The 12,243-nt window shown below is 51.8% G+C and overlaps 1 protein-coding gene across 2 annotated transcripts in view; it reads left to right on the top strand.

The window, feature by feature from the left end:
- CPM (carboxypeptidase M) overlaps positions 1–12,243 on the top strand; it is a 72,916-nt gene that overhangs the window by 43,118 nt on the left and 17,555 nt on the right. For both annotated transcript variants that reach the window (XM_025476646.3, XM_049115145.1), the window contains exons 3-5: positions 2,067–2,164; positions 10,342–10,514; positions 11,996–12,180. In XM_025476646.3, coding sequence (XP_025332431.3) covers positions 2,067–2,164; positions 10,342–10,514; positions 11,996–12,180 — 456 coding nt within the window. The remainder of the gene's footprint in view (positions 1–2,066; positions 2,165–10,341; positions 10,515–11,995; positions 12,181–12,243) is intronic.

The following is a 12,243-nucleotide window of genomic DNA, read 5'->3' as shown; positions in this document are numbered from 1 at the left end:
GGGTTATTGGTTGGTTTTCATTCTCAAACTTTGTGCCACTGAGGTTATTCAAGGTAAATTTCTCATCTTGCAGTTCATTTAGGGGCCATCTGTGCTAAAATTGGGATTGAGTTACCCACCAAGTATTTTTTCACTTAGGTTTTATCGATCTCCCTCCTGCCTTAAGCCAATTGATACCAGATAGCTGTGTCAAGTCAGGTTTCGTTGTCTTTTTTTTTTTTTTTAAAAGATTTTATTTATTTGAGACACACAGACAGAGAGACAAACAGGCAGAGGGAGAAGCAGGCTCCATGCAGGGAGCCCGATGTGGGACTCGATCCTGGATCTCCAGGATCACGCCCAGGGCCGAAGGCGGCGCTAAACCACTGAGCCACCGGGGCTGCCCAGCTTTTGTTGTCTTACCCTAGTCTTATGTGACAAACCAGCTGTTGCAAATTGGTTGTTATGTCGTTATAAATATTATGTTGAGATGATAATGAATTTTCCCCCTTGCCTGTGAAGCAACTAAATCTTCTTCTGTACAAATCCATGATTATTCTAGCTTAAAAAGCATTAAGAGCTACCAAAAAAGAATTCCTCAGAAGGAAACCTAGAAAACCAGGTTTATTAGCTCACTCAGAAAAAGCTCTTCCTTGGGGCACCTGGGTGGCTCAGTCGGTTAAGCATCTGATTTTTGATCTCAGCTCAGGTCATGGTCTCAGGGTCGCGAGTTCAAGGCCTGTGTTTTTTATTGTGTGTGTGTGTTTTTTTAAGTAGGTTCCACACCCAGCCTTAAAAAAAAAATCCCCTTCCCACCTCTAGGGGCTTACATGAAAATATTAACTTTGTAGAATTGAAATTCTAGATGACCTGAGAGTTCATATCAGGCAATAGAAGGTTCTGGTTAATGAAGTGGTTCTGGGGCAGCCCCGGTGGCGCAGCGGTTTAGAGCCCTGCAGCCCAGGGTGTGATCCTGGAGACCCTGGATCGAGTCCCACGTCGGGCTCTCTGCATGGAGCCTGCTTCTCTCTCTGCCCCCCTCCCCCCTCATCTCTATGAATAAATAAAGTCTTTAAAAAAAAAAAAAAAGAAATGGTTCTGATGGAAAATCACTGGACGGATTATACTTGTCCACGTGGCAAACGTGGGAACCTTCTTCAAAACCCTGCTCAGAAGGCATCTATAAACTCGTAGATCTGTAAACCTTTTCATGATCCCCCTCCTTGGAAAGAATGAACCATTTCTTTGATTCTACATACACAACAGTAACTTCTACCCACTTCTTTGGCCGTATAGGTCACCGGCTAATGTAATTATGTGTTTGCACGCTGCTATTCTCCACTAGATCAGAAACTCACTGGAGTCTGGTCACCTGCCAAAATGCCCGGATACGGTAGTCCCAAGTGAAGGAATGTGTGAGCTAATGCGGGTTCTGTTCTAATCACTCCGATAAACGGCTTTTTGTGGGTATTTTCTGAGAAATCCTGCAGTTACTAAATTTAAAGCGTCACCCTGTCATGAAAAACTTCCCTAAAATATTAACAGTAAATGAAGAATGAATGGGGAAGGGGCGCCTGGGTGGCTCAGCCAAGTGTCTGCCGTCGGCTCAGCTCATGATCTCAGGGCCCTGGGATGGAGGCCTGCCCTGGGCTGCCTGTCTCTCCCTCTCCTCTGCTCCTCCCCCTGCTCATGCACACACTTTCTCAGATAAATAAAATCTTTTGATTTATTTTTTTAAAGATTTTTTTTTTCATTGGGGCTGCGGCATCTGTGCTCCAAGAAGCCACCCCGATGCGAGGCCCAGGGCTCTGCGCCCCCCCACCCACCGCAGCCATCGGGGGACCCAGCGAAGGCACAGGGTGGTTTCTCCAAAGCACCAGCATTTGGGGGAAATGCGGAGGCTGCAGCCTGAGGCTTGTTGGATTCTTGGGAATCGCATCCTGGGATCAGCGGGGAGCCCGGAGGGGGAGGGCTTGGGCTGAGGGGCCCCCAGGACTGTGAGCCTGACCCACAGACTGTCGGTCTTTCTCCCCCCGCCCCCCGGGACACAACTTATTTTTCTATCCTTTTCTATCCTTGCTGTACAGGCAGGAACCTGTGGGTCCTGGTGGTGGGGCGCTTCCCGAAGGAGCACAGGGTCGGGATCCCGGAGTTCAAGTACGTGGCAAACATGCACGGAGATGAGGTACGTGTGCGGCCCGGACTCCGAGCGCCCTGGGGATGCGGAGGGCAGCGCCCACATCCCCGAGAGGCCTTCGAGAGGGTGCAGGGAACGGGCCCGACGGCCCGGCAGCTGGTCCTGCGTGGGGCTGGGGGAGCAGGGTGCCTGAGCCCGCATGGCCCCCCCTCCCCCAACCCCTCCCTGGGTCCCCCAACTCCTCCCCGGACCCCTCCCTGGGCCCCTGGACCCCTGACCCCTACCCGGGCCTCTCCACCCTTCCCCAGCCCCCCCGACCTCTCCCTGGCCCCCAACCCCTCGGACCCCTCCTCAGGCCCCTTGGAACCCCCCCCAGGCCCCCAGACCCCTACCCAGACCCCTTGGACCCCTCTCTGGGCCCCCCAACCCCTCCCCAGACCTCCTCCCCGGACCCCTCCCCGGCTACCCCGACCCCTCCCTGGACCCCTTGGACCCCTCCCCAGGCCCCCGACTCCTCCCTGGACCCCTCCCTGGACCCCTGACCCCTCCCCTCCCCGGCGGGCCTTCCCACCTCTAGGGGCACCAGGGTGCCCCAGCCCGGGGGGCTGGACTGTTCCTCACGCAGGGGATCCCAGGAACACCTGGGCTTCTGAAAGCCTCGGGCCCCGCAACCGACCCAGGGAGCCTCCCCGCAAACCCTATCCCAGTGCCCGCCTCTCCCCCAACTTCTCAAAGACAAACTGGTTTTGTTCCGCTTTAGCTGCCCCCGTTTGGTTTGCGACACACCCTCCTGGCCCTGCTGCTGGGCTTCGGGCGGGACCCAGGCCTGCTGTCCCCGAGCGTCCCAGCCGCGGCCCCGAGGACCGGCCACCTCGACCCTCTGCTCCCGGTGCCCCGGGGAGCTGGGGACAGGGACGGCTCCGCGGGAGCCGGGGCCTGAGCGGGGGCTCCAACCACCCCGGGGCCCGCGTCCTCTCTCCCACCCCTCGGAATTGAGAGAGAGTCTCGAGCCCCAAGCCCCCAAGCCCCACTGCGGATGACAGCCAGGAGCTGGGGACCAAAGGCCTCTTCTCCATGAGCGGAGAAAAAAGCTGCACGGCCACCCTGTGGGTGCGGCCCCCACCTCCCTAGCTGGAGCCCTGCGGGGGGGGGGGGCGGGCGGCCCCCGCCTGGGAGCACTGGCCCTGGCTCCTCCAGGACTCTGTGGGCCCCACACAAGCAGCTCATGGGGGACGTAGGTGCACTGAGGGCCATGGGGGACAGCACTGATCACACTTATTTTTTTTTCATTTCATTTATTTGAGAGTGTGAGCTGGGTGGGGGATGGTGGAGAAACAGCAGGGAGCCCAAGGTGCTGCGGAGGGGGAGGCTCGATCCACCCCGGGCACCTGAGCGGGGCAGACACCCAACCACTGAGACCCCAGGCGCCCCGATCACTATTTTGAAAATATTGCCTCTCTTACCTGGACCCCGCCCCACCGAGGACTGTGTACCGCCTGTGTCAGTACCCGGCTGGATGGTGGCAGTGGAGGCAGCAAGACCTGGTTCTGCTGATCAGACCCGCTATTTGCCTCCATGAACTTTCACCTTACGTCTTTATACCTTGTCTTAGAATCAGCTCTTTAAAGATTTTATTTATTCATTCATGAGAGACACAGGCAGAGGGAGAAGCAGGCTCCCCGTGGGGAGGCCAATGTGGGACCCGATCCCAGGACCCCGGGGACCACGACCTGAGCCGAAGGCAGACACTCAACCCCTGAGCCACCCGGGCATCCTGAATCAGGTCTTTTTGAAATTAAAATCAATTTGTTGTTGTCATTATAAAATCAGTCTTGTGCATCTCCAACAAAACATCAACCACCACCAACAAAAACCTTGTGTATTGACCTTCCAAAAATCAGTAGTTAATTCTCCTAGTACTGTTTATCCTTCCAGATGCTTGTGCGTGCGTGTGCGCACTTTGGTTAAATGAGCTATGCTGATTTGCTGTTTGTGACATTTCGCACTAGCTACCCTTTCAAGTTAATAAGAGTGTATCCTATCTTTATCTCCTATCCCCCTTTCTAGTTTCTTAAAATGTCCCCCAAATTGTCTAAATCAGGATCCAGTCCAGGCCCAGGCGCCGCATGTGATCGATATGACCCTTGAATCCCTTTTGTTCTGGCCTTTAAAGGATCTTTTCACGACTCTAGATCTAATAAAGAGACCTGATCAGTTATCTATCCTGCAGAATGTCCCACATTCTGGATTTCTTCCTTCCTTATGGTATCATTGAACTTGGGCTTCTAGTTCCTGTTTCCTTCCAACTGGAAGCTAAATGCAAAGGTTTGCTGTATGGGTGTGAAACATCTTGGCTAACGTACCCTTAGGAATCGTGAGGATGGATTTGGCTGATGCTGAGGGTTTGCAGAAAGCAAACCGTGGCAGCAAAATCAACGTAGGATGGCCCCTTTGCAGGCAAGGATTGTTAGGAAAGATGTGATGCTCAGCCTACGCTCGTGTAGTATCTTGCTTGTCTTGGGTCACCTTGCTGTTGGCTCCCGTGCTTCCGATGACACCAGCTCACTGAGCCACGGTGATGGGACTGGCGAGTTACGTCTCCGCGGCGCTTTACAAGAGAATAATGAGAATAGCCCACGTTACGGAGCATGGGCCACATTAAGTGCTGGGTGGGCAGAGCTTCCTTTTTTTTTTTTTTAAGTATTTATTCATTTGGGAGGATGAGAGAGAGCGCACGCGAGAGAGGGAGAGGATGCGAAGCAGAGTGTGCGCTCATCATGGAGCCCAGCGTGGGGCTCGATCTCATGGCCCTGAAGTCAGGAGCTGGGCCGAACCAAGACTGTGCCCCGTGGCCCTGGGCGTAGGCTGAGCCCTTCTGCAGCAGGCAGGTTGGTTAGGCCCGGTTCCCCGGAGGGAAGCAGCCGTGGGCTCGGTCACGGGTGTCTAAACCCAGCGCCGAGCCCCACCCAGCGTAGGTCCACCTCCTTTACCCTTTCTGCTGCCTTCGGAGTGTTCAATGCCATTGGATGAGAAGACTGGGTCTCCCTCGTCGTGTAAAAGAGGCCAAGCCCTTAGGGTGACCCTGGCTGTAAGTCCAAGTCCCCTCTCCCGTCCTTTTTTCTGCGCCCTGCTTGCCCTCCTTGATCGCCAGGAAGTCACGCAGGGTAGCCAACTGCACCCCTGGGCCTTTGCCACCTGGGCTTCAGGCTCTTTTCAGAACAGCGAGGGAGAAGTATTTCTGAGTTTCTACCTTTCGCCCGTGTTTTTCTCAGTCACCTGGGCCATCTGTTGACACACACGCCGACCCGTCGCATTGTAGAAGCCCCAATTCTAGTTCTAGTTTCTGCAGGCTCCTAATGGGCGGTGTAGACGCATCTCAAGCCTAGTGATTGTCGTTCAGTGGAAGGGACGCGGCCGGCACACTGAGTGGGCTCCCTGTAGTTCTTTACTCCACAAACACTGGCGGAGCTGGAGAATGGGGTCTTTGTCTCCGTCCCCCTCCTTCTGTGACTGGTCCGCTTTGCAGTGAGCTAGAGCCATCGACAGAGTCATCGACAGAGTTCCACTGGAGACTGGGACCAGGCCCCAAGGCTGGGAACATCTGGTAGCCTCAGCCTCAGGGTGGGCGGGGGAGGTGCCTTCCCCAAAGCCGCCTCATCCCATGGTTTTTAAACTCTGTAGGAAGAAAAAAAGTCTTGGTTAATCTCTAGATTGTTAAGACCTCTCTACTTCCTAATAGAAATACTGAAGTGAGGCCTGACTATGTGTTGAGAAAGTTGAGTGCTGATAGGTTTCAGCTAATCCAGTAATAGGCAAAGTACAGGTCACAAGCTGGGGTCACTGGGTTCCCTTGACCTCAGGGCCATGGTCTTCAGCAGGATGGGAGCAGATAGTCACTGTGTGCTCATTAGGCTTAACTGAACTGCCAATTCAGTTTCTTTTGTGTCCCCCCACCCCCCCAGTCCCAAGCTCCTATTTCTTAAACATCAATGAATTACTTTTACTAGGGTGGGTTATTTGGGTAGCCTTTCGAAATATCCACATCACACTTAGAACTTCACATTTGGGTGGCATTCATTCGTAGTTCTTATGTTTTAGGTATATAAGCTAAAAGCAAAAACAATCCCTGGATAATAGTGACCATGTTTTTTAACCTAAAAATACAGGATAAATGGATAAAGGATTCTCAGACACACCTTCTAGGCATATAAGAGACGATTTATGAGATGCAGTTTGTGTGCTTAGATGTTTGTATTTAGAGGGTATTTAATGATTTATATGAACACCAGGCCATAATACCTTAATTTTGCCTGGGCTGGAAAATCTGGGATGTGTAGTCAACATGCAGTACAGGTTCCAAATGTACTAAAAAAAAAAGTAAAGCTTGTCCTTCCAGATGTCATTTACCAAGTTCTTTTTCCACCATTATCCCAGATGGTAGCAAAATACCCTCAGTTAGGCAGTGTGGCTTTAGATTGTTAATTTTTTCCTTTTGGAGTTAGAATTAATCTTTATTCCAAGTGAAGGGTCTGATTCCTTTTAAGCATGTATTAAATTTCTCCTGTAATCGTGCTTTTTCTCTCCATCTCCGCTTTTGGTGAGGTTATGCTAGGGGACCAGGTACCTTGAGTCCCTGGCATTACCTGAATTGTATGTAAGTCCCCGCCCCTGTGAAAGTTGTTCAATATTGAAAATCGTTCAAAGGAAATAACTTGATGGTTGGTACATCTTCTGCCCTCGTTTAGCAGCTTAAGTCTTCACGTTTTCAGAAATTTCCTCCTTAGAATAGTCTTGACCTTGTAGTGGGTTTGTCAACAGTCTTCAACAATCGTTTACGGAGAACATGCTATCCTCAGAGCTGGGCAAGTTATGGGGCTACAGAAAGAGCCTCTTAGGGTCCCTGCCCTCAAGGCTTAGAGGAGGGAGTGGGGGGCAGGGTGATTGGTCAAGGTCGGTGGGGCCATTGTAGATGTATGGGTGCTATTAGGGGAGCACAAGCCTGCAGAGCTCTGGAACCCTGGGAAAAGTGTGCTAGATAATGTAATATTTAGGCTAATATCTAGGCAATCAGACAAAAGAATTAAATCGATAACACACTGTTTGGGGAGCCCCAGAGCTCACAGGCTTATTTTTCCACCCAGAAGCTGCACTATAACGTAGCATTTTTAAGACAGATTCCGTCGTCGGGATAGCTGGGTTTTGCTCTCGCTCTCACGTGTTGCCTAGATTGGTGACTCTTCAAAAATTCATTTCCACTGTTATAAAACATTCTTCAAAGAGCTAGAATGCATATTTTGTCTCTGGCAGATTCCACCTTGACTGGAAACTAGAACTGATGGAGAATTTATTTGCTGCATTTGGATTATTACCATTTTAACTGGCAGATGAGTGATCAGGGAAAGGCCCCCAAACCTGGCATGTGCGCCCAGCCTCTCAGTGTCTTCGGGAGGGATTCTCATATTCAGTCTACACCCTCACAGGAAGTGGGCGTGCTAAACGGAAAGCTGGTGAAGCTGTTGGGATTGCTTTGACCGTGATCCTTTTTAAAATTTGGACCCTCTAAGGTTTCATATTCAAAGACTTAATTTTTAAAGAAGGGAAGTTTATGCATAAAACATGAATGAGTGCTTGAAACATTTATATTAAGGTTGGGAAGAATTAATTTGAATAATATTTGACATAAATCTGCTGTTAGGAAGGCAGCGAAATACAGCCCCAACAGAAAGAGAAGACTTTAACTCCCTGAAATTTTAGCTGTTTAAACTCAGCCTTTTAAAAATTATTCTCTTACTTGGTGTTTTACCATTTTTCCAAGATTTTTAGAATTTGTCCTCTGCAGTTAAGGACTTGTGATATGTTTTTGGGATATGGAGACAGAAAGTACTTTGGTTTTACATTGGTTTACTTGAAAGAATCCAGATTTTCTTGGTCTCGTAAAAATAATAAAGGTTTTCTTTAAAAAAAAAAAAATGATGCCAGAAAAATAAAAGGAGTAAAAATCATTCAGAATACTAGCACTCAGAAACAACCATCATGAATAGTTGCCAGATATCGTTCTAGACATCTTTGGATTTCTGCAGTAAGAGAATGAGGAGGATTCAAAGGATATAAAATAAAATGGGGTGTCAGACTACGGTACCCTTTAAATAAGCATGAGATTTCATGTTATGTGAACAGAATAAAACTGAGGTGAAACTCAAGTAATTGGTAGACTTGATAAATATGTTCTCAACCTAAGGAATTACCGGGTTCTTCCAAAGTCAAGAAAGAAAATTGGGGAAAAACTTTTTGAAATTGTAATCATTTTTAAATGATATATCATTTATATTTATATAGCATTTTTGGGGATTCCTGGGTGGCTCAACGGTTGAGCATCTGCCTTCAGCCCAGGGCGTGATCCCGGAGTCCTGGGATCGAGTCCCACGTCGGGCTCCCTGCAGGGAGCCTGCTTCTCCCTCTGCCTGGGAGAGGTGCGCACACACACACACACACACACACACACACACACACACATATTTATCATTTTTAGCTTTTGATGGGCTCTCATGCCCCCTTCCCCACTGGGCAGGGAGCCTGGTTTGGGGCTCGATCCCAGGTCTCCGGGATTATGACCTGAGCCCAAGGCAGACGCTTAACTCACTGAGCCAGCCAGGTGCCCCACAAGCTGATAATTTTGACTGTAAACACAAAAATCAAGGTAGTAGTAGTAGTAGAAGATAGAAATAAGTAGGAAAAAAATTGAAGTCAAAATTGAATATATTCCCGCTCTGGACCTGATGGCTACCTGTAAACATAATTCACATATTCCAAATTTTCTTAGTCCCAGTTCCAATGGTTCCATGTTCATGGGGATTTCAAATTCATAAAATGTAGTTTCTTTGCTTGCCAACGAGGGGACTACAGTGAGAGATTGCCATTCAAGGCTTGCTCATCCGTTGTCACAACAGTCAATTCATACGGTGGGGTTTTCTTTGGAAACTCCTGTCCTGCTCATGCCTACACTGGCGCCTCTACACCGCGGCCCTAAATCACCCGGTGCCCCAGATTTCCCAGGGACTGACCCCACAGCAGCATCTGATCTTAGGTAAGAGGCCAACGTTCCTACAAGGAGATTTCCTTTGAACCCAGGATTCTAGAGACAAGTTGACATAGCCTCGTCAGGCTAGTTCTATAATCAGGTTGTGAACTGCAAATTACCTTTTTTTTTAATAAAAAAAGTAATTCTCACTATTGAGGATTATGAAGCAAGATCTCTCATGGGTCTTGAGGTCCCCACTCGCTGGTGATACATCAGATAATGGTAGCTGGATATGATCATGTTTATTTTCATGGTCCTGCTTTTCAAACAAGGCCCATCAGAAACCTATCTGGCAAAATGGTTAAGGACACAAAGGTTTTCTTTTTCTTGTAAGTAAAAGTGAGCTGATTTAAAGAAAATAGAAACTAAGCAAGAGTATAGATAATATGCAGATATGGGCCCCCCCCCCCAAAAAAAAAGCATGATGTGCAAATGGCTGAGGTTGCAGAAACCCAAGAAGGCGGCAACCGGGGCTGCACAGACGGGGCTGACCTTGCTCACTGTGTGGATACTTATTACCAAACAGGACTCTTCCCTCTTGGAACCCACGTGTGTCTGAAACACGGCCCGTGGGTCGCCATCCATGTGTTCTTGGGGGCCGGCTACTGCCCTGCCCCTGCTCTCCCCCTCCAGTATTTCAGAAGGCAGAGAAAACGGAGACGATAATAAGAATAACCTTTATTCCACCTAATTCATTATTTAAAAAAAAAAAAAAAAAAAGAAATTCTTGGGGCAGCCTGGGTGGCTCAGCAATTTAGCACCTGCCTTCAGCCCAGGGTGTGATCCTGGAGACCCGGAATCGAGTCCCGCATCGGGCTCCCTGCATGGAACCTGCTTCTCCCTCTGCCTGTGTCTCTGCCTCTCTGTCTCTCATGAATAAATAAATAAAAATTTTTAAAAAATACTTTTTAAAATGCTTTTTAAAACATTAACTTTTTTTTTTTATTTTAATACCATTCGCCGCTGCTGCCCCACAGGCCGCTGAGCGGTGGCCCCCTGCACGAGTGCCGCATGGGGAGGTCACCGTGGTGTCAGAGCAGGCGTGGGTGGCAGTGGGAGCCCTTGTTGGGGAAACCGTGCCTCCGGACGACGCTCCTCACCGTCCTCCGCCCTAGTAACACCCCGTTTTCTCTCTCAACCTGCGCAGACCGTGGGGCGGGAGCTCCTGCTCCATCTGATCGAGCACCTCGTGACCAGGGATGGAAAAGACCTGGAAATCACGAACCTAATCAACAGCACCCGGATGCACTTCATGCCTTCCATGAACCCCGATGGGTTCGAGGCCGTCCGGAAGCCCGACTGCTTCTACAGTAACGGAAGGTGAGGGGGGCCCCGGGTGCCCCGGGAACCAGCCCTGGCCTGGGCCGCTCAAGGTTTCAGGCGACTGCCGGAGGCGGACGAGTGAGGGCCGGAGAAGGCGGCCTTCCTCCTGGGCCACCCGCCGGGCTCCCCTGCCCCCCCGGGCCGCCCACCGCCCAGGCCTCCTCGGGGATCCCTCCTGACTGGGCCCAGCACCCGTCTGTGAGCGCCCCGGGAGGGGGCAGGAGTCCTGCGGCCCGCGTTGTGCACTGTTAAATCTCGGGGCCTAAGTCTGCAGCAGGGACCCTGGGAATTACCAGTTGGTTTTTTAAAAGCCAGGACAGGAACTGATCAAAAGAAGAAGAGGGGGTCAGGGGGTGCCTGGGTGGCTCCTCAGTTAAGTGTCTGCCTCCTGTCCTCGGCCCAGGGGCAATGTCAGGGTCGTGGACAGAGCCCTGCGCTGTCGCTGCTTCTCTCTCTGTCCCCCCCACCCCACTGTTGAAGGGCATGTGCCCGCTCGCGCGCTCTCTCCCTCCCAAATAATCTTTTTTAAAAAATATTTATTTATTCATGAGACACACACACACACACACACACAGATACACAGGCAGAGGGAGAAGCAGGCTCCATGCAGGGAGCCCGATGTGGGACTCGATCCCCGGTCTCCAGGATCACACCCTGGGCTGCAGGTGGCACTAAACCGCTGAGCCACCGGGGCTGCCCCCTCCCAAATAATCTTAAAGAAAAAAAAAAAAGAGAGAAAGAGAGAGCCTTGTACTATTTCTGATTTAAACAGTTTATTAAAAAAAATAAAAATAAAAAAAAAATAAACAGTTTATTTTCTCACAATGGCCCCCGGGAGTTGAGGATTTCTCAGGGGTCTGCTGAACACTGATATGGGGGCAAACGTTTGTTTGCTTTTACCAAAAATAAATTATAACTTCACCAGTCGATGACCTGCTATGTCGGGCCATCCTGCGGCATAGGGACAGCGACGGCCCCCAGGAGGGGTGGGCACTGAGGAGGTTCCTGTGGCCTCTCCACCCGTCGCTGGGGAACCAGCACCGGCCTCAGCGACCTGGACCCTCCCTGTTCACTCTGGGCCCTGGAAGGCGGGAGTCCGGGGAGACTCAGTGGCAGCCCCCAGTCGGGCGGCCAATGGGGCCCTCGGGCCTGGGGGGGGGGCATCCAGGGCAGGAGCCCCCGGGTGCCCCAGCCCACGGTGAGTCCCTGGGCGGCCACTGGGGGCGACTTGGGCCTCCTGGGGGGGTGTCCAGGGCGGGAGCCCCCCGTACCCCCAGCGCCCCGCCCACCGTGAGTCCCCAGGTGGCCGGTGGGGGTGACTCGGGCCTCCAGGGGGGCATCTAAGGGCATGAGCCCCCACGTGCCCTGCCCACCGCGTGTCCCCGGGGCTGCAGGACGCCCACCGCCCAGACCCGCGCGGCCGGGCCCCTTCCCCGCCTGCCCCGGCGCACCCCGACTCCTCCGTCCTCCTCCCGAAGGGAGAACAGTAACCACTACGACCTGAACCGCAACTTCCCCGACGCCTTCGAGCCCAACGACGTGTCGCGGCAGCCCGAGGCGGCGGCCGTCATGGCCTGGCTGGAGGCCGAGACCTTCGTGCTCTCCGCCAACCTGCACGGCGGCGCCCTGGTGGCCAGCTACCCCTTCGACAACGGGGTGCCGGGTAAGGGGGCCGTGCGCCCCGGGATGCGAGCATCTGAGGCCTGAGGGGGGGCGGGGGGCCCCG

This window comes from Canis lupus, chromosome 10 (assembly GCF_003254725.2).
Source record: "Canis lupus dingo isolate Sandy chromosome 10, ASM325472v2, whole genome shotgun sequence".
In the NCBI taxonomy this organism is placed as follows: domain Eukaryota; kingdom Metazoa; phylum Chordata; class Mammalia; order Carnivora; family Canidae; genus Canis; species Canis lupus.
Note: the sequence above shows the minus strand (reverse complement) of the source record. Positions and strands in the feature narration are given on the sequence as shown.